The sequence below is a fragment of the Cryptomeria japonica genome, chromosome 1 (genome assembly GCF_030272615.1).
Source record: "Cryptomeria japonica chromosome 1, Sugi_1.0, whole genome shotgun sequence".
Taxonomy (NCBI): domain Eukaryota; kingdom Viridiplantae; phylum Streptophyta; class Pinopsida; order Cupressales; family Cupressaceae; genus Cryptomeria; species Cryptomeria japonica.
This window is the reverse complement of record NC_081405.1, coordinates 189451153-189472047: the sequence shown is the minus strand read 5'-3', so window position 1 is coordinate 189472047 and position 20895 is coordinate 189451153. Positions and strand designations below refer to the sequence as shown.

Below are 20895 nucleotides of genomic sequence, written 5' to 3'. Positions count from 1 at the left end.
TACCAAGCACAATAGTAGTCACGCAAGCATGATTTAGATCTCAAGGGCCCTACAAAGTGCTCGTTATGAGAGTAAACTCAGATAGCTTCGTCCTCCAAGATTTTCATCTGAAAAAGCAATTTGATTATAGTGAGTTGGAATGCTTGGGTTCAGACGTAGTCACTTGGGTCGCTCCCCTCTCACCAATGCCTATGCGAAGTGCCAGGCAAATCAGGAAGGCAATCCCTCTAAAGGTCAATACATGCAATCGAAACAAAATAGGACGTGGAATACATGATGTTCTTTAACCTTTAGAAAATAAAAATGTGCAACTATTCTAAAAGAGACAAACACTTGTAAGATTTTAAGCCCAAAAGTAAGTGTTTGATAATCTAAAAATACATGAAAAACATCTAAACTAGTGGAAAGAACATGTCTTCATCAAACGTGTTGCAGAAAAATGACTTAGTAGTGTCAGTTTCTGATCTTGAGCAGACGGTGCAGAAATGCAAAACTCAAAATTGATCAGTAACTGAATCCCTAAGGGATACAGTGCAGGCATTGTTCCACAGGCGGACGGGCCAGAATGCCTGTGCAGGCGCTAATTCGCCTGCGCATGCGCTGAAGTAAGTCTGTTGCCTACAAAAAAAATCCGAAAGCAGGAAAAAAGAATGAATTTAAATTCAAAAATTTGAACTGCAGTTATACCTGATTGGACGCACTGAGGCAAAAACAGATGCACTGATGTGCATGCGTATGCGTTAAAACAAGAAAATATAAAAAATAGTTAGCGGGAAAAGCAATATTTAAAATTTCAAAATGAGTTGGTTAATAGGGTTCTGCAGTCGCGATAGAACCAGGGCGCAGACGTCGAACCGCCTGCGCACGCGCTGATTGCACAATTAACCAAAAAATCCAAGTATCAATCTAAGAAGAATTACAAGCTACAATTTTTTTTAATTTTAGTTGATTTTTTATTTTTATTTTTTTTTATTTTAACTAATTAGGAGCAAAAAATAAAAAGAAGGAAACCTAAAACATGTAATGGGGTAAATCATGAATAGCGAAAGCGCTGAAGCCGTGACACTTGCGCTAATCGGCAAACCTGCAAAAAAGGTGGGTTAGTAAAATTTAATTTGAAATAGACATGTTGAAGCGCCTGTGCATGCGCTAAAGTAGAAGCGCACTCACTGAAATTGAGGCGCACTCACTGGTTTGCAAACTCTCACACTGATCTGGAACCTAAGATTAAAAATTGTGAAAAAACTACAAAAAAGGTTAAATTTTTGGGATGTGGGTCCCATCAAGCGTGCCAAAATGAACCAAGGGAAACTTCCATGCAAAGTTAGTGGGTTAGTTAAATCCAAATAAGCATAAAAGCTAAATGAAAACAACAAGCTAACTAGATTATACCTTGCAAGAGAGGAGTCTCTCTTGTTCCTCCGATTGAGTTTGATGAAGTAGAGGCGCCCTTATGCTCCACTTGTTTGGATATGATCTCCAAATGCATAACAAGATTGGTGGATTAGGATTGGATTTGTATTATGATGGATGAGGAATAGATGGATTTGGATGAAAAGGGATTGTTGTGGATGAGAGATTATTTGGATATTATGATGACATTATGTGGATATGATAGAAGAAGATAGAGGAAGAAAGGTGCAACATAAGATTAGAAGAAGATTACATGTAGTGTTTTGTGAGGAAATAAGACTCTAATTTATAGATTGGAGGATGCCAATGGAGGGCCAAGATTGATTTTGGTATGAAGGGTTGAGATTGATTTGGGATGGAAGACATGGATCAAGGTGTATTAGGAGAAAAAAAAATGAATATAAAATTCCTTAGGGAAAGGAGGGAGGAATTAAAAAATTCCAAAATAAAGGATGTGTGGGAAGACTAAATGGATAAAGGAATTAAAAATTCCTTGGGAAGAGGATGCATGGGGAAATTCAAGGAATTTGGATTTCCTTGAAAGGATCAAAGGTGATGTGACATGAGTGGAGGAATGAAAAATTGGAGAATAATGATAAGTATGATTAAGGAAAAATTAATTAGGTTGAGTGGGGATTACGAAAAGTGATTTGTAGGAATCACATGACTTAAGTTAACTAATTAGAATTAATTAACTAAGAGAAATTTAGAAGACTTAATGATTTGGTTGACTTTAGAAGAATAGGTAAATAATTAATTTATTTGATAAATTAATTATTGGACTATAGCACGATAAGATTGATTAAATTTGATTTAATTAACCTTAAGAAGAATGGAATTAACTACTTTCAACAACTATTATTCTTATAAAAACTTTTTTATTGTTAGCCCAACCATGTACTTGAAGGATTTGAAAATAAATATCTTTGATATTGTATACACCTAAAAAATGGTCTAAAGATAATTAATTAAATAAGCAATTATTTAATTAATCCCCCTTCCTAATTTAATTGAATTCACTAAGCAATTTGATTAAATTCCTCCTTTCATCTACTTATTAATAAATCTAAGGATTTGTACAACCTGAGTTGGCCTAGTGGTGGAGAACTTGTGCTCTTGAGATAGAGGTCACAAGTTCAAATCCAACAAAGGGGGTAGGGTATGTACACCTTATCGGCTTCGGCCCATTACCTATCAAAAAAAATCAAAAAAAATCTAAGGATTTATTTAATAGGTTCATTTTCATAATCCCCTTTGATTAATTAATTCTCCCCCCATCTTCAATTAATTCTTCTAATCCTCTAATTAATTAAAACAAATCAATTTATGAGTTGTTGAGAACTAATTAGTCTTTTCCTATTATTTGAATTTTAAATTCAAATTACCCACATGCCTCCTAACTTTTAACCACCTAACCTAACCCCCTATAAACCTAACCCCTTTCATCTAACCCTAGGTTTAATTAAACCTACCTTAGCTTGCACGTCCTAACCTCCTTATCCTAACCTCCTATGGTGTGGATACTCTTCCCTTGAGACACGTGGCATTCTTGGGCCACATGTCCCCTCTCTTGGAAGCTTCTTGACACTTGTCACCATAGAGATGGCAAATGTTCCCTTTCATTCAACCTCTTTTCCAACCTCCTCCAATTTCACCATTGATATCTTCAGATTCAATCTTGACCGTTGATTCCTACCACCTCACCCCTGGCCTTGGAAATCCTATAAATAGACCCCATTTTGGAGAAATAATCATCCCATCTCATTTGCATTTTAGGCATTGTTACTATAGGCATATTGATCTTAGCATATCATTTGAGCGTTGTTATTATAGCCAATTGCATCTTATATCTAGCTTATTTTCTAGCATAATTGTTGAATCATGTAGCTTAATCATTCTCTTTTCTAGCTTAAATGCATCATTATCATCCTAAATCCTTCATCTAGATGTTGTCAAGTCACTGGAATTTGCTTATACAGATCTGAGAGCAAATCTACACTCGCTTTTATTAGGAGGCAATAGATCGATTAGCCATGGTTTTATCTTTATTTGTTTTAAATTTGCTAACCATGCTTGTAATGATCTATAGAGTGTTTTGTGTTGCAGCTACAGGTATACACTTCACAGGAACGACATTTTGGCGCCCACCGTGGGGCCGGAATTATCATTTTTGGCCTCTCAAGATTCATCAACATTCATCTCTACTCAGGTCTAGTTCAGAAACTCGTACGAGCTCCTTTTCTAGCTCGTACGAACTTCTTTGTGAGTTGGCACGATAATCATTCTTTACTCGTATAAGCTCATTTATGTGTTGTACAAGCCTATTTCTACTTTCGCACGAGATATAAAGTTTTGTCGTACAAGCTGGTAAAGTGTGTCATACGACTTTCTGCTTTTGTTTTTCTTAAATAGACTGCAATTTTAGGGTTTTCAAATTTTAATCCGATCATTATTAATGCTAACCCTGGTTTGTTTATGAGCTTTTTGGCAGCCTAAGTAGTTTTGCAGGACGATTGTCGAAGATATGCTAGCCAAAGACTTATTTCAACCAAACACATCATGATTATTAATGGATCTATTTTCCAGGTTGCCTAAGAAGAATCCAACAAAACTTTGTGTATTTCTTAAATTTTTCTAAGCACACTTGTCTTTTGCTAAAGGAATGAACAATCATGTATTTTATGTTTTTGATGATAGGCAAGTATGCTCTCACCTTTCTTAGGTGATCAGAAAGCTAGACTCATCTTTTACTTTCATTAGTGCATATCTTTAGCGGGTCTGCCCTCCTGAGGAGCTAATAACTCTTAGCCATTAAGGTCGATTAGAGGGGAACGACCTAAGTGGGAACGGCTAACGCCAAGTAATCCAACCCACTATAAAATAAATGTGATTTGATGAAAATCAAGTCAACGGCAATGCTCGGGAATAGCTCTCCTTCGTACCTTCGGGTATAGCAAACCTTGGTTTTCAAGGCTGGGAGACCTCTTAATTGAGTATTATACCTCAACGTGCCGAACGGATCCCTTGCTAGTTCTGGTTAAATTAGAAGCTACCCAATTCACCTCTGAAAGGGTGAAAATCTTTGTGCAAGAGAGATAGTAACTCTCCCAAGACACTTGCCATATCGTGCCCCCATTAGCATTTGGAGTCGGATAATACGGCGTTGAGAATCCATTGCATGAGACTCAGCAGGCGTATTCTAATTAGCTATTGGGTGTGTACCTAAGCTTGCAAGCAAAGGTTTTCTTTCTCAGCCAACTTCCTTAGGGTTTAGCATGCTTGAGGTCACTTAACGTATCGCATGTTTGCTATGTATTCATCCCTAAATCGAAAAATCGGACATCTAAAACTGGAAAACATAAGCAAAACATCATAATTCATTGCTCAAAATTCAACCAAACAAACACATTTATCTATGTTTTGTCCCTTGTCATATGAGGAATTTATCTTGTCGTATGGTTCAGAAAATTTTGTTGTACTGACTAGTCATTTGTCATATGAGATTAATCTTTAGTCGTATGGTTTAGAAAAGTTTGTCGTACAAGATTGTTCTTTTTCACATGAAAATCCTAGTTTGTCGTATGGTCTTGTATCTTTTGTCGTACGAGTCTCTGTTTCTGCCAGTCTGGAGCTGTGTCCTGCATGCCTTTTTCAAATCTGTAATTTTTGCTTGATCAATTTGCAGTAATCATAAACGCCTGTTCTATGTCATTCTGTGCTTGGATTGTCTTCTTGGTTCGCTTGGTCAAGTTATCATCCATCAAAATCAGACTTTAGAACATAAACACCTCAAGGTTTTCAAGTTCTCACCCTCAACAATTTCAAGATCTAAACATCTCAAAGTGCATTATCACCCTATTTGATAAACTGATCACCCAAAACATAGTTTTTCATTAGGATTTATCATCCTCTATCATGAAACTAAAACGTTTGGTCAGGATAATCTTGTCCCACATCGTAGGATATATCATTCCTACTAGACTTGGTTTTTATCAAATCATCATCATTGCACTCCAAAACCAAAGATCGAAAAACTTGCAAACTTTTAAACACTTGAATCATCTTTTCATGTCATATCGTGCTATCACATTTACATTGACAATTGATCACTTATCAAAACAACTTTTAGACAATCAAGCCCCTGAAATGGAAACAGAAACATTTTAAATAGTTGAAGATCATAGGAACATGGAATACCAAACCAAAATACAAGTCAGAGAAATCAAACAAGTCCAAAATCAAAATCCAACTATGTCAAAATCTCACAAGGATTCAAATACATCTCCAAAGAAAGGTGGCTCTTTTATGCAACTCTTAAAGATATCCCTAAAGGATTTGGTTGAGAAAGATCAAAATTGTGCACCTATGTCTAGCAAAGGATCATCTCCCCATAAGAAAATTGAGTCTCCAAAGGCATCTATTCCTACACCTCTTGAAAGCTTGCAAGAACCTTCCATAGAATCTTCACCAAAGAATACATCCAAAGATGAAGTTTCCCAAGGGATATCCATGATTGTCATCAAACCTATTTCAGAGGATCCTATTCAAATCTCATCTCCTTCATATCCAAGCATTAATTCCTTGCAACATCCCCATAATGCTCCCTTACAAATTGAAGTCCTCATTCATCGAACGCTCGTTAAACATGTCCTAATAGATGGGGGAGTTGGCTTAAACATTTGCTCTTTGAGTCTTGTTCGTGCTCTAGGTTATTCAGAAGATGCAGTTGATCCCCGGAAAAAGATCACCATTAAAGCATATGATGAAGAAGAACATTCCTCTAAAGGAATTATGATATTACCCCTCAGAGTGGGACCTTTGCAGAAAGACACAACATGACAAGTTCTAGACTTGGACCTACCATATAACATACTCTTGGGAAGATCATGGATACATGACATACAGGCTATTCCATCAACATGTCATCAGTACCTAAAAATTCTATACAATGGATAGGAAATCACGATCTCAACAGACTCAAATCCAATGCAGTGTTGTAATAATCTGGGATCAGCTCAAGAGGTCATTGTTTCACATAACAGAGAGGCAGCATATTCAAGCACGCAATCCAAGGAACAATCATTTGCATCAATTTTATCAAACATGGAAAAACAAATGTAGCTAAGAGATTGAGGGAAGTAAGAATATTTTCTATCATGGAAAAACAAACAAGAGCAACTTGAAATTGAAAGGGAAGAAGAAGATGTATGTGTTGATGTAGTTCACACGTATGCAGGACAAACGTTAGGAACTAGCCTACTTGAATCAGAATCACAATCAGCTAACATGGACTTAACCAAGGATGATCAGGAGCTTCTTGCGCGAGGTCATTCTGACGAGAGTATCGTTCTAGACATAGAAATACATATTGAAATCTCTGACATCTCTATCGTGACCCCTAGTATCTTTGAAACAATTCAACCTGAAGATCATTTACCTCTGATTCATACTGAACCTATGGACTGGGAAAATGAAGGACATACCACCATTGATACCTTTCCTAATGACCATGCCATATCCTTATATCTTAATGCAATCAAACCCACAACAACTTTCACCAAGGATTCCGCTAACGTATCTTCGAGTCAAGTGGGTGTTAAATCTCCTAGTCGCAAAAGTGAAGATCAAGAAAACAATATCAGGTCTAATGCTGAAAACCATTTCTTGGCAACATTAGATAGAGAAAAACTAAAAAGAAAGGATGCATCTAATGGTGAAAACCTCCTCAAGGCGCCGAAGGATGGGAGATTTGACACCTTACCTGAATGTTATCAAGAGAGGTCATCTATCCTAATAGAACCAGCAGAGGTAGTTATCATTAGCACAACTGATCTACATCCAGAAATCTCTCTATCAAAATATGAAGTATAGAAATATTTGGAACCCTTCAAAGGATGGCAAATCAACTTTACCTATTAATTTACAGACATCCAAGGTTTGATCCATATCTTACAATACATCACCCAAATATCAGTCCAGGAGCAGACATCAATAATGGAACACAACATGGATTAGGAGCAGGTATTCTATTCATCACACTACAAGATCACACAATCCCAAAAGCATACAAATTAAGTTTTCCATGCACCAACAACACTGCAGAATATGAAGCTTTGGTTACAGGTGTGATGCTAAAAATGTGGTTAGTACAAGAGACATGCACATATAATGAGACAATAAGATGTAATTGAAAAGCTTAATTGAAAACTAAATCATAAATGCAAACCATAAGCCTTCCTTGAAATGTCCCATTTTCCTCTATTCTTGAGGACCTTGAAAGTGTTGGATTGATGGGCTCTTAGTGGAGCAATGACCTCCAAAGTGACAACTCAAGAGTTGAGTAGCTATTTGATCATGATTAACTATGGAGATGATATGAAATGCATCATTCAAGAAACTAGATTAACATGCTATGATTAAACCAAAAGCTAATTACTAGATAATTGAAATGCAAATTGCCTATAGTAACAATGCCTAAATTGATATGAGATGGGATCCTTATTGCTCCAAAATGAGGGGTATTTATAGGATTTCCAAGGCCAAAGCTGAGGTGGTAGGAATCGACGGTCCAGATTTGATCTGAAGATATCAAGGGCCAAGATTGAGGAAGTTGGAGAAGAGGTTGGAGGAAGGGACACTTGTCATCTTTGTGGTGACAAGTGTCAAGGAGCCTTGCTCATGAGAGGGCAAGTGTCCAAGGGAGGAGACATGTGGCAAAAGTGCCATGTGTCTCAAGGAGAGAATATCCACACCATGAGAGGTTAGGATAAGGAGGTTAGAATGTGCAAGATAGGATAGATTTAGTTAGACCCAAGATTAGATTGAATGGGTTAAGTTAGGGGATGGTTAGGTTGGGTAGTTAAAGTTAGGAGCCATGTGCTCATTTGAGTTTAGAAATTCAAATAATTGGAAAATGACAATTAATCTTAACAAACTTGAGTTTGTTAACCTTAATTAGGGATTAGAAGAATTGATTAGTATGGGGAGATATTAATTAATTTAGAATTAATTAATCAAAGGGGGATGTGAGATGAACTATATAAATAAATCATTTAGATTTATTTACTAGTAGATGAATAGAGAAATTAATTAAATTGATTGTAAATTCAATTAATTAGGAAGGGGAATTAATCAAATATCTGTGTATTTAATTAACTATCTTCAGACCATTTTTAGGTGTATACATTTTGCCCCTCTTTGAAGCGACGTGTGACGACGCGTTGGTTCAAAGAAAGTTCGATTTGATGATGTTGTTGATATTGATTTTGATAGGATGCAGATTCGATCTTGATTGGATGCGGATTTGGTTTCGATGTGATACTGATTTGATTTGGAGATGATAAATCTCGATATGATATTGATTTTGATCTTGGAGATGATAAATCTCGATATGATGCGGTTTCGCTTTTGGAGATGATAAATCTCGATATGATGCGGTTTTAATTTTGGAGATGATAAATCTCAATATGATGCCCCAGACTCTGGTTGATAAAAATTGATTCGAGGATGCCCCCTCAGGAGATGAATCGGATAATTTTTGAATGATTTTGAATTTTTCGCGATTTTTTGATTTTTTTTAAATTTTTGAAATTTTTGCGATTTGAAAATTTTAATGATTTTCTGATTTTTAGAGTCAATCCGATTCATTTCCCGATAATAAATTTGAAAATATTGTCCTGCCAGGTTGATTAGTTGATTAGATGACTAACAATAAGTGGAATAAAAATCCCACTTAAATGCCCCATTATGAGTTTAAAAATGTGAATTCATTTCTCCACTCCTCATTTGTGCACTGCAGTTGTTGGAGAAAAATTGCTCTGGAGGAAGGAAATGGCGATCTCGTATCACCAACATAGGTTCGAGCGAGTTTGATGATATGAGCGTCCTCCGGCATACGGTCCACCGATACATACTTCGAGAAAACCTAGCTTTGTTGATTTTTAAAAAAAATTTAGTTGTTAGCATAAAAAATCATTTTTTTAGCGTTTTCGTCAGATGGGTTGGGAAAAAAATTGCATTTTTGAGATGAGTTTTTCAATTAGTGAAATGGGTTTTTCAAATTTTTTTTTTTAAAAATCCATTCGCATCTCAAAAAAAAGAATTTATACATGCATTTAAAAAAAAAAAAAATACATTAAAAAAAAATTGTTTTGTTTTTTTGAAAATTTTGGGCGGGAAGGGAAGAGGTGGGGGTGGTGGAGCCCTGGCGGCGGTCGCCACAGGCGCCACCACTGGCGCCGCGGGCGCCACCCGCAGGTGCCTTGAGCGTCGCGGGCGACGCAGCCGACGCCACCGCAGGCGCCTCGGGCATCGCGGGTGGCGCCTTAGAAAAATTATATATATATATATATATATTTTACTTTTTTCGATTTTTTGATTTTTTGATTTTTGATTTTGATGATTGGATGATGATTTTCGCGATTTTTGATTTTGATGCGTTTTTCTATTTTTTGATTCTTCAAATTTGCTGTCAATTGGATTTGATTTTTGAAAGGGTAGGATCTGATTTGATTTTTTTATTTTTGATAGGGTAAAATTTGATTAGCTATCTAATTGATAAAATTAGATGCTCCTGATTGTTAAATTTGTTGATCAGTTCTGATTATCTCGATGCATGCGCGAGATGAGATAAGATTGATAATGACCTCATGATAGATGAACATCACTGATAGGGGCCCAATGAGATTTGATAAAATTCTCAATTGAGCAAAATAGACCGATAGATAGATTGATTTGATAGATAGATAAATCAAGAAACTGATATGATGAAGTGATTTGATTGCAGGAGCACTTTAGCATTCTTCAGTCTCGGGAGCGTTTCCCGAAGACATGGATGTTAATAACCCGCCTTAGTCAGGCGGAGCGAGATCACATTAGCAGATGTGGTCTATCTTCCCTTCTTGACATGCCTCGACCTCTGATAAATCGGGGATTACTGATAGCTTTAGTAGAGCGCTAGCATAGTGAACATAACACGTTTCACTTGTCGACTGGAGAGATGACGGTGACACCCGAGGATGTCTACCGAATTTTGCGGATCCCTGTGATGGGCGATTTAGTATATTATGATCTCAGCGAGCGGGGTGGGACAGAGGCACTTTGTCGTGTGTTTGAGGATGACGAGATCGGCGGGTATGATATTGCGTGGCAAGAGATGTTAGAGCTAGGGTATGCCACGTTACCAACTGTGCTTGTTGGATTCATTGGAGGCTTCCTTTGTCTTGATCATAGGTCAAAGGGATTATCTGTTGGATGGGGTCGTCTGCTTGAGCAGATGGTGAGAGAGGGGACCCAATTTTCATGGGGATCATGTATGTTAGCGCATTTGTATCATGACTTGCACTGAGTTGTATACCAGGGATCAGCTGCGTTATCAGCAGGGGTGACTTTGCTTCAGATATGGGCCTGGGAGCATTTACCTATCACACGACCATTGGCAGACAAAGAGAGACCTGTAGGTAGACCTTATGTTGATGGGTATCCTGGTGTCATTGTCCAGCAAAAGCTGGGCAAATTAGAGTACTAGAGACGGAGTTTGGATGACCTAGATACTGTGATATGGAGGCCATACAGGGACTGCAAGATTTGGCTGGAGGATGCAGCGGAGATGCCATATGTATTCATGATGTGATATCTAATTGGCTCGACACCTTACGTCATAGAGCGATTTCCTTGTATGAAGGCATTGAGACAATATGGCAGGATACAGGGGATACCACAGGGTACAGCTCATTATGCTCATTGGAGATTGGATGTGGCTACTTGGGGGCCTTCTATTTCATATGACCATGCCTACGCAGAGTATCAATCATTAGGACCTATGGATTGGGATTATCTTCCAGGTGTGATGGATAGCGGGATGACACATGCGTACATCGTGTATTGTATTGCACATAGGTTTTCGAGGCTGACATGATGAGCTAGAGCCATTGTTAGATGAGGATGATGAGAGGCCACGACGTAGACCTCCTAGATGACAGAGGGGTGGTAGAGACAAAGATGATAGCGAAGATGGAGATGGATATGAAGGAGATGCAGGAGATCAGGGTGCTAGGGATGATGATGGAGGAGATGATGATAGGGGGAATAGGGGAGATGATGATGAGGGAGATGGTCAAGCAGTGGGAGTGGTAGCGAGAGGCACACCAGGAGCTAGCAGTTCTAGATCTGCTAGGGATGTATATACAAATTGGATGGCCCGAGTGGTCAAACGCAGGAGATCAGGTCCAAGGGATTAGGAGCATCAGGTTCTAGAGCAGGAGGGACCCCCAGTTAAGCAGGTACCTATGACAGTATCACGGGCTAAGCAGCCACAGATAGAGGCACCTTGGTGGATCCTCATTAGGATGTCATCGCATCAGCAGCATGCTCAGATTACAAACTTACAAGCTCAGGTTCAGTAGCTAGAGAGTCGACTAGCAGAGAGGGACTCTCAGATGGCCCAGCTAGAGACTCGGATGGCTTCTCTCCTAGTCGAGAGAGACGCAGCTATGGATAGGTGTCGGTAGGCTGAGACATAGGTATAGTTGTCAAGAGGGTCTACTTCAGGGAAGAGTGCCCTGAAGATGATGTGCTAGGGGATCCGAGAGGCTGAGTATTACAGGATATTATATTTTACTATTGTTCCTCTTGAGCGAAGGGCTCCAGGATTTTCACAGCTGAGTAGGAGATCGGGATAGAACCAGACTGAGAGTCGAGGAGTGAAAGGGCCACTTCAGATAGCTCCCCTAGGCGGGGACTCAGGTACAGGGATACTAGCTGGTGCTACTCTACCTGCCACATCAGGACAGAGTTATGCTCCGCGTCCGAGTGGTCACACTGATATGGGACATTGATCTATTTATGTACACACCTTTTTGTGATGAGGTATTGATGATTCCTGTGATGTATATTTGTGATGTATCTCATATATTTTGTGATATCATTGTACCTTGGACATTGATCTTGTTTTGATGATATGATATGCAGTCGATCCTATTCGTTCTACATGACCTATGAGATGATGGATGCATTCTATTTGGTATATGATTATGATGTGCAGTTACTTTCATGATGTATGCTTGATGTATGCTTTAATTTCTATATGCTTATGAATTCTATATGATGAATATATGATGATGCAGTATTTACATGATATATGCAAATGCAAATATGTATGGTGATGGTTATAATTTTTATGTGATGTATGTGCGATTGCAATGCTTTCTATGTTTATGATATTTTTTTATGATTTTCCCATGCATGTTAATATGAGATGGATACAATGCAATGCAATGGTGTTATTTTATATGATTTGAGATTTGATGAATGCCATGCAATGATCCTATTAAATGAATTAATGATTTGATGCTTTATATGAATGATGCCTTGGTATGCAATGGTTACTTGAGATGAACTAACTTATCATGCAGAATGAATGAATTGATTATTTTTGTTATTGTCCAATGTTCTCAATCACGTAATAAGAGAGATAACACCATGTTAGCTTTGGCCTTGGAAAAGATGAGCATCATGCAGAATGAAATGCAAATCTATCTTAAAATGCAATGCAATGCAGTGATCGGACCGGTCATGGAGTCATTGCTTTGTTTCATCATTGAGCCTTTAAAATGTGGGAAGTGAGTGCAAACATCAATGGTATAATTGAACCATGATGACCTAAGCACTACTTTCCTAGGTTTTGATATTGTAAGTTAGCACAAGCATCGAGGTATAATTGAACCAAGATGACTAGAGTGTTGCTTGCGTAAAATAGGCAGTATTAACCATTTCTATATGCAAGTCCAAAATGTCTTCCGTGATATTCTGATGATCATTTCCTTCTACAACTTTGCACATATTAATGATTAATTTACAGACAGTAGACAAGAAAAATATCATGTTCCTTCCTCATTCCTCTAGTCAAAGACATCCTGGAGTAACTCAGAAATCATGATAGTGAAAATCCAAATAAAATTGTTGAACCATTATTGCCAAAGTGTTAAGATCATGAGTCAAGATATATCATCCATTGCTATGTGTTTTGTCATGTTTAGATTGATATGTGATAGTTAATGGTTGATAATGTGATCATATGTTCAATGTTGGATGTATCTTAGTTTTTCCCTTGATAAGCGTTGTCTAACTATTGTTCTACCTGCTTTGATTAAGCTCAAAATGATCAAAACTTTTTGCCCCCAGCCAGGTTTAGGATTTTGCCCCCAGCCTAGAAACAAGCCTTATTATGATATAGTCAATGATCCAAACCATGACGAGAAATCGCCTAGGATGCCTGCGTATGTACAAAGGTTTTATGATGAATATGAACAGCGCTGATGGAAATGAATGCAAGTGGAAGAAAGTGTGAACCAATAGATGGCAGAGCTAGTCGACAGATAGTGTCTGTTTGCCAGGTTTTCACCATCTGTTTTTATTGCACTTTTTCTCATATTTGATTTTTTTTTTTTGGTATTTTTGCTTTTTCATTGTTTTTGGATTTTCTGCTTTTTCACTATTTTTTGATTTTTCTACTTTTTCACTATTTTTGGATTTTTCTGCTTTTTCACTGTTTTTTGGATTTTTCTGCTTTTTCACTGTTTTTGGATTTTTCTGCTTTTTCACTATTTTTGGATTTTTCAGACATTAAACTTCTTCAGATGCATGCTATTGATGAGTTCCTTGAGCTGATCTCCCTTTTGTGTTGATAGCTGATATGCCCCTGACCCAAATATTGTTGTGACCACAAATGGACCTAACCAGTTTGGTTTGAATTTTCCCTTCTTTTCTTGATCTGATTGATTTCGTGGATTTTCCTTTAGTACTAGTTCTCCCACTTGAAAAATTCATGGTTTGACCTTGTGATTATAACTTCGACACATTCTTTGTTGATATACCTTTAAATGGTCAAAGGCATTTTGTCTTCGTTCTTGGATTAGTTCTAACTCTTGTAGTCTAGACACTCTTTGTTCTTCATCTAGGATGAGACCTTTTAGTGATACACTTAGAGAGGAAATCTCTACTTCAATAGGCAATATGGCTTATGATCTGTATACAAGAGAGAAAGGTGTGGCACCTGTTGGTGTGAGGATACTGGTGCGGTAGGCCCAAAGAGCAGGGTTTAGTTGAATATTCCAATCTTTCCCAGCATCGTTCACTGTCTTTTTGAGGATATTTGTGAGAGGTACTGCCTCAATCCATTTTGTAAAATATTTTGTAGCTACAAGGATGAATTTGTGACCATTTGATGAAGAAGGATTTATTTTTCCTACTAGATCAAGACCCCATTGACAAAAAGGCCAAGATGTTGCCAAAGCATGGAGTTCTTGTGCTGGTGCATGGATCAAATTCCTATGGATCTGACATTGTTTGCACATTCTAGCTATCTGAAAAGACTCTCGTTCCATAGTTGGCCAATAATAGCCCAAGCGTATGAGTTTTTTTGAAAGGGTAAGACCACTTGAATGGGTGTCACAAATGCTATTGTGGAATTCCTTTAAGGCCTTCTTAGATTCTTCTTGTTCGATACATCTTAAAAGAGTACCGTCTAGACCTCGTTTAAATAGGGTATCTATGACAAGAGTATAATGGGAGGATTGGCGAATAAAGTTTCTCTTTTGATTTTTCAATAAGTCAGGAGGTAAGATGTTATCTTTCAGGTATGTGTAAGTTTGGCCATAGCAGGAGGAATCATGTCCTATAAGTTGACAAATGGTTTGGGAATCAAGACAATTATGAGATGGGTAAAACAACTCTTCAACCAGGAATTCATAACGCTCTTGATTTTCTTGTGTTTGTAATAAAGAAGCAAGTGTTGCCACGGCATCTGCTGCTTTGTTATCATTTCTTGGAATTTGTTCAAAAGTCATTTCAACAAAATATTTCTTGAATTCATCCACCATCTTTTAGTAAGGCATGAGTTTGTCATCTTTTGTTTGATAGTCATCATTGATTTGATTGATGACAAGTTGAGAGTCTCCAAAGACCTGAAGTTGTGTAATGTTCCATTCCACAGCCATTTTGATACCTGTAACCAAAGCTTCATACTCTGCAGTGTTGTTGGTGCATGGAAAGCTTAATTTGTATGATTTCGGGATGGTATGACCTTGTGGTGTGATAAATAGAATTCCGGCTCCTGATCCGTGCTGCGTATATGAACCATAAAAGTATAGTTGCCATGCTTTTGTTGTGACTGTTAGGATATCAGCGTCAGGAAACTCAATCTGTAGAGGATGATCATCTTGAAGTGGTGCCTCTGCTAGTTGATCTACGATGACTTGTCCCTTGATAGATTTTCTATCTACATACTCAATATCAAACTCACTTAGGATCATGATCCATTTTGCTAGTCGTCCTGTCAATGTTGCCTTGCTGAGAAAATATTTCAATGGATCAATTAGCTATCAACTTGATGGAGAGAGACAATAGATAGTGTCTTAAATTTTGAGAAGCAAAAACTACCACCAAGCATTCTTTTTCTGTTGGGGAATAGTTGAGTTCGTATCCCACTAGTGTTCTGCTGATGTAGTTGATGGCTTGCTCTTTTCCTTCATTATCCTGTTGTGCAAGCAAAACTCCTAATGATATCTCAGTGGTCGATACATAGAGCAATAATGGCTTGTCTGGAATTGGTGACATTAGAACGAGTAGTTGCATGAGATATGCCTTGATCTTGTTGAATGCATCCTCACATTGATGGTCCCATTTGAAATGAACATTTTTATGTAATAGATGGGTGAATGGTTGACATTTATCTGCTAGTTGAGCCACAAATCTTCTGATTGACTGCAATCTTCCCTGTAATGATCTGAGTTGACTTATATTCTTGGGAGATGTCATTTCCATGATTGCTTTGACCTTAGCTGGATCTAATTCGATACCTCTAGTTGAAACAATGTATCCCAATAGCTATCCTGAAGTGACACCAAAGGCACATTTCTTAGGATTTAGCCATAGCTTGTACTGTTCTAACTGATCAAAGATCTTTTCGAGTATTTTGATATGTTCTTCTCTGTTGTATGATTTTGCCAAGATGTCATCCACATAGTCTTCCATGAATGTATGCATCATGTCATGGAATATCATTGTCATAGCTCTCTGATATGTGGCACCTGCGTTCTTTAATCCAAAAGGCATGACGTTCCAGCAAAAAGTACCCCACGGACATGTGAAAGCTGTCTTTTCTTGATCTTTAGGTGCTATTTTAATCTGATTGTATCCAGAGAAACTATCCATTAGAGAAAACATGGAGTGTCCAGCTGTTAAATCTACAATGATGTCAATGTTAGGCAAAGGAAAGTCATCCTTTGGACATGCATTATTAAGATCTCTGAAGTCTGTGCATACTCTGATACTTTTGTCTGGCTTTGAAACAGGAACAATGTTTGATACCCATTGAGGATATGCTATAGGTCTAATGAATCCTACATCCAGTAATTTTTTTAGTTCTACTTTGACCAAGAGAGGAATATGTGGATGCATCTTTCTTAATTTTTGTTTGACTGGTTTGGCTCCTGGATTGACATTCAAGTGATGCATAATAAGCTCTGGATCCAATCCTGGCATGTCTGCATATGACTAGGCAAAATTGATTTGCTATCGTGTAAAGAATTCCATATATTCTTTCCTTTCTTTTTTTGATAGAGAAGTTGCTGGATGTAGGATCTTTGGTTGCTCTGTTGTCCCAATATTAACTGCTTCTGTTGGTTCAATCAAAATTGATGACCTTTCTTGATAGTACTCAGGTAAAGTGTCAAATCTCCCATCTTCTGGCGCCTCGAGGAGGTTTTCATCGTTAGATGCGTCCTTTCTTTTTACTTTTTCCTGTTCTAATGTTGCCAAGAAATGGTTTTCAACATTAGACCTGATATTGTTTTCTTTATTTTTGTTTTTGCGCCTAGGAGATTTGGCACCCACTTGATTGGAAGATGCGTTGCTGAAATTCTTGTTGGAAGTTGTTGCGGGTTCAATTGCATTAAGATATACAGATATGGCATAGTCATTTGGAAAGGTATCAATGGCAGTATGTCCTTCATTTTCCCATTCAATAAGTTCGGGGTGGAGTAGAGGTAAAGGATCATCTGGTTGAGATGTTTCGAGAGTATTTAGGGTCATGATTGAGTTATCAAAGTTTTCGATACGTATGTCAATGTCTAGAACGGTGCCGTCATCAGAATGACCTCGCCCAAGAAGTTCTTGATCGTCCTCAATTAAGTCCAAGTCAGTCGAATGTGATTCTAATTCAAGTGAACTAGTTCCTAACGTTTGCCCTGCATACGTGTGAACTACATCGACTCCTACATCTTCTTTAAAGCAATTTTCTTCAGCTGATTCTTCAGAATGATAGGAATCTCATTCCCATTCGTCAGAATCTGTCTCACTTGCAGCTTGCAATCTACAAATTTGTTCATATAGCTTTTGGTGTGTTTCTTTTGTTTGTCTTTCTATATCTTTCCTTCTTTCATATTCAACTTCTTCTGGACTGAGATTGAATTCTATCAACTTTACTATCAGCTCTCCTTGATTATTACTAGGTTCATGCTTGTTTTGATTGAGAGTTAATGCTGCTTGAGAGGTATTATTGGTTTGTTTCTCTTGTTGATTTAAGGATTGTTTCTTTTGCCATTTCATGTTTGGTTGTGCTCATTGCTTTGTAGATGCTTCTTCCCTTTCAATTGCAAGTTGTTCTTGTCTGTTTTCATATTCTTCCTTTTGTTGGTTAGAAAATGTGTCTTCTGGTAGAGTAACTTGTCCATACCCTAAGCCTGCTTTGTTTGTAGCTTGCTAATTATGAGGCTGGATAGGTTCTGAGATACCTTCTTTTCTTTTTCCTATAGGACCTATTCCAGTGTATCCCATCTTTTGAAGAATGTTGAATCCTTTTCCATATTTTTCTATAGGTATTCTGACATTATTGACCTTTTGTTGAATTTCTTCATCTTTGTATAGCCACTGTAGCACATCTTTGTCTTCTGTCTCCTCTAACAAGATTCCAGCACTAATGAATGCTCCATCAAATATCGAAAGATGTTTCACAATTGGTTGTTGTTTAAAGTTTGATGGTTTTCCAAAGGATTTAGGAGAGAGTGGTAATTGTGATATTGAGTATTCTCCGTTTCCTCGATCTCTTAACTGCATTTGTTTTTCCACACTTGATAAAATGGAGGCAAAGGATTGTTCTTTGGATTGTGTGTTTGAAGATGACGCCTCCCTGTTATGAGGAACAATGACTTCTTGAGCCATTTTTAGATTGCTGCAATACTGGAATGGATTTGAATCTGTAGATATTGTGATTTCTTGTCCATCATAGGGAAATTTGACACACTAATGATAGGTTGATAGGACAGCTTGCAAGTCATGTATCCATTATAAGAGTTGAGAAAATACAACACCACAGGAGCCCAAATAATCTCTGCAAGCTGAAAAACCTGTTACAAGGAGAAGCAATGAAGCAAATCACAGAAGGAAAGAATACATAGGAAAAATATGCTCCAAAATATGATTGTCAATAATAATCCTTCTTCATACAATGAAAAGAAAGAACTCGACCTTTAATAGGTCAAGAAACCCTAAAAGGGAAAACCTAGGTTTGCACATAATAATTAATTATATGCACCTAAAGTTAGCTTAAGTGTAAAAGAGATAAAGGGAACTTAAATAATTAAACAAATAATGTTTAATTAATCAAGTAAATACCTGAATACTCTAACACCCCCCTTAAGCTAGACTTAGGGAGAAGCTAAAACCTAGAAGAGCTACTAAAAGCAATAAAGATGGGTCCCGACAACAAGGCCTGATCAGGTACCCAAATACAATGAAATCTCTATGAACTGGAGAAATAGAGAAAACCACGTGGGAACAAAACTCTACTCCAAAAAGAGATGAAAAAGAATATCACCGAAGCATGAAGAACCTGCAAACTCTGTTGAAGAATAACTACTGATCTGAAGAACATCTACTGAACTAGAACATGACCAAGTAGAGAAGATTGTAATCTGCATGAGTGCCCTCAAATGACACTACTCGAATCAGGAGGCAAACAAGGCAAAAACAATTGAAATCGAAGAAATAGATGGCATAAGAAACCAAAGCCTAAAGAGCTGATCAATCAAACCACGCAAGTAGTAGAACCAACAGGATAAACCTCCCCATAATGCAGAAGTGGGAGAGGGACAGGAACACTGAAAATGATAGCCAAAAACAACTGCATGACGAAGAACCAAGAACATCAAAGGTGCTGAGACACATCATCATGAGGCAAATTTTGTGGAAGGAACACTCACTTGACAAAGGAAGATGGGAAACAACAGGCAAACATCAACCCCCTCATGGCACTTGATCAATAGTGCATGCACAACAAGACACAAGATATGCGAGATTCCAAGTAAACAATGCATGATGGCACTTTATCTCAGTGTGTTTGCATAAATAAAAGCTACAATGATAAGAAGACTGGAAATAGAAACAAGAATCAAAACAGAGACACCCTACTCAGAAAAGAGATCCTAGGACCTGAAACAACCACGATATCCACCAGAGTGCTGAAAAGCAAAAAATTGAATAAAATATGCATGGAGAAGAATTTGGAAATAAAACTCATATTTCTAGAAAGTACAAAACACACGCTTTCTGAAAATATAAAGTTTTCAAAAAACGGAGGTCGGATACTCATTCTACGTCTCCCAGAGTGCAAAAAAGAGACCTCACTTTGACTGTATAAAAACATAGTCAAATAGAAAAATTGGAAAAAAATTACCAACACCATGAGGTCGGCCTGGAAACCATCTTTTCGACGCCTATTCGTTTTCAAAAAAATGACTTTGTATGCCCAAGATAGGGCCAAAAAAAAAACCTCCCCCTGAAAAAGCCAAAAAAGGGGTCTAGTTGCACTTTGGTGGTCCGGTGGCTAGGGAGCGGCGCTCTGGTGGCGGCCCAGTGGCGGAGCGGCAGCCCAGTGGTGGAGCGGTGGCCGGCCAAAGAAAAAGGGTCGGGCGTGGGCGGCGGGTCGGGGAGCGACAGGGCCAGGCGGCTGAGCGGCGGGGGCCAGGGCAGAGGCCGCATGGCGGTAGAGCTGGCTAAGCGGCGAGCTGGGGCTACAGGCGGAGGTGACGGTGGAAGTCGGCGGAGGGGAGGCTGGGCTAGGTAGCAGAACTCGTAGGGTGCAGCGGCGGGCACAGAGCACGGGCCGCTGGGGCAGCCGTCGGTGGCGGCAAGGCGGAGCAGGGCCGTCGGGAAAACAGGGGGTCGGGCCAGTGGGGGCCAGGAGCCGGCAGGAGGCTGGGCCAGCGGGGACCGGTGGGGGTCAGAGGAGCTGCCAGCGGGGGCCGGAGGGGCCGGACTGACAGGTCTGACAAGCTTGTCAGTCCGGTACCCTGCGGTACCCACAAAAAACTTCCAAATTTTTTTTTTAAAAACCTTTTTTTTTTTGCTCTTTGCTTTTTTTGCAATAAATTTTTTTTAATAAAAAAGAAGAAATTCGGCCTGCATGTCGTAAAAGGCAAAAAAAAA

General features: G+C 38.4%; 1 protein-coding gene across 1 annotated transcript in view; it reads right to left on the bottom strand.

Annotated features, from left to right (window-relative positions):
• Positions 1-519: 519 nt before the first annotated feature.
• The window catches only part of LOC131070152 (uncharacterized), a 36661-nt gene continuing 16285 nt past the window's right edge, over positions 520-20895 (bottom strand). The window contains exons 3-4 of the mRNA XM_058005695.2: positions 20278-20759; positions 520-618 (exon numbers count right to left, since the gene is read on the bottom strand). Coding sequence (XP_057861678.2) covers positions 520-618; positions 20278-20759 — 581 coding nt within the window. The remainder of the gene's footprint in view (positions 619-20277; positions 20760-20895) is intronic.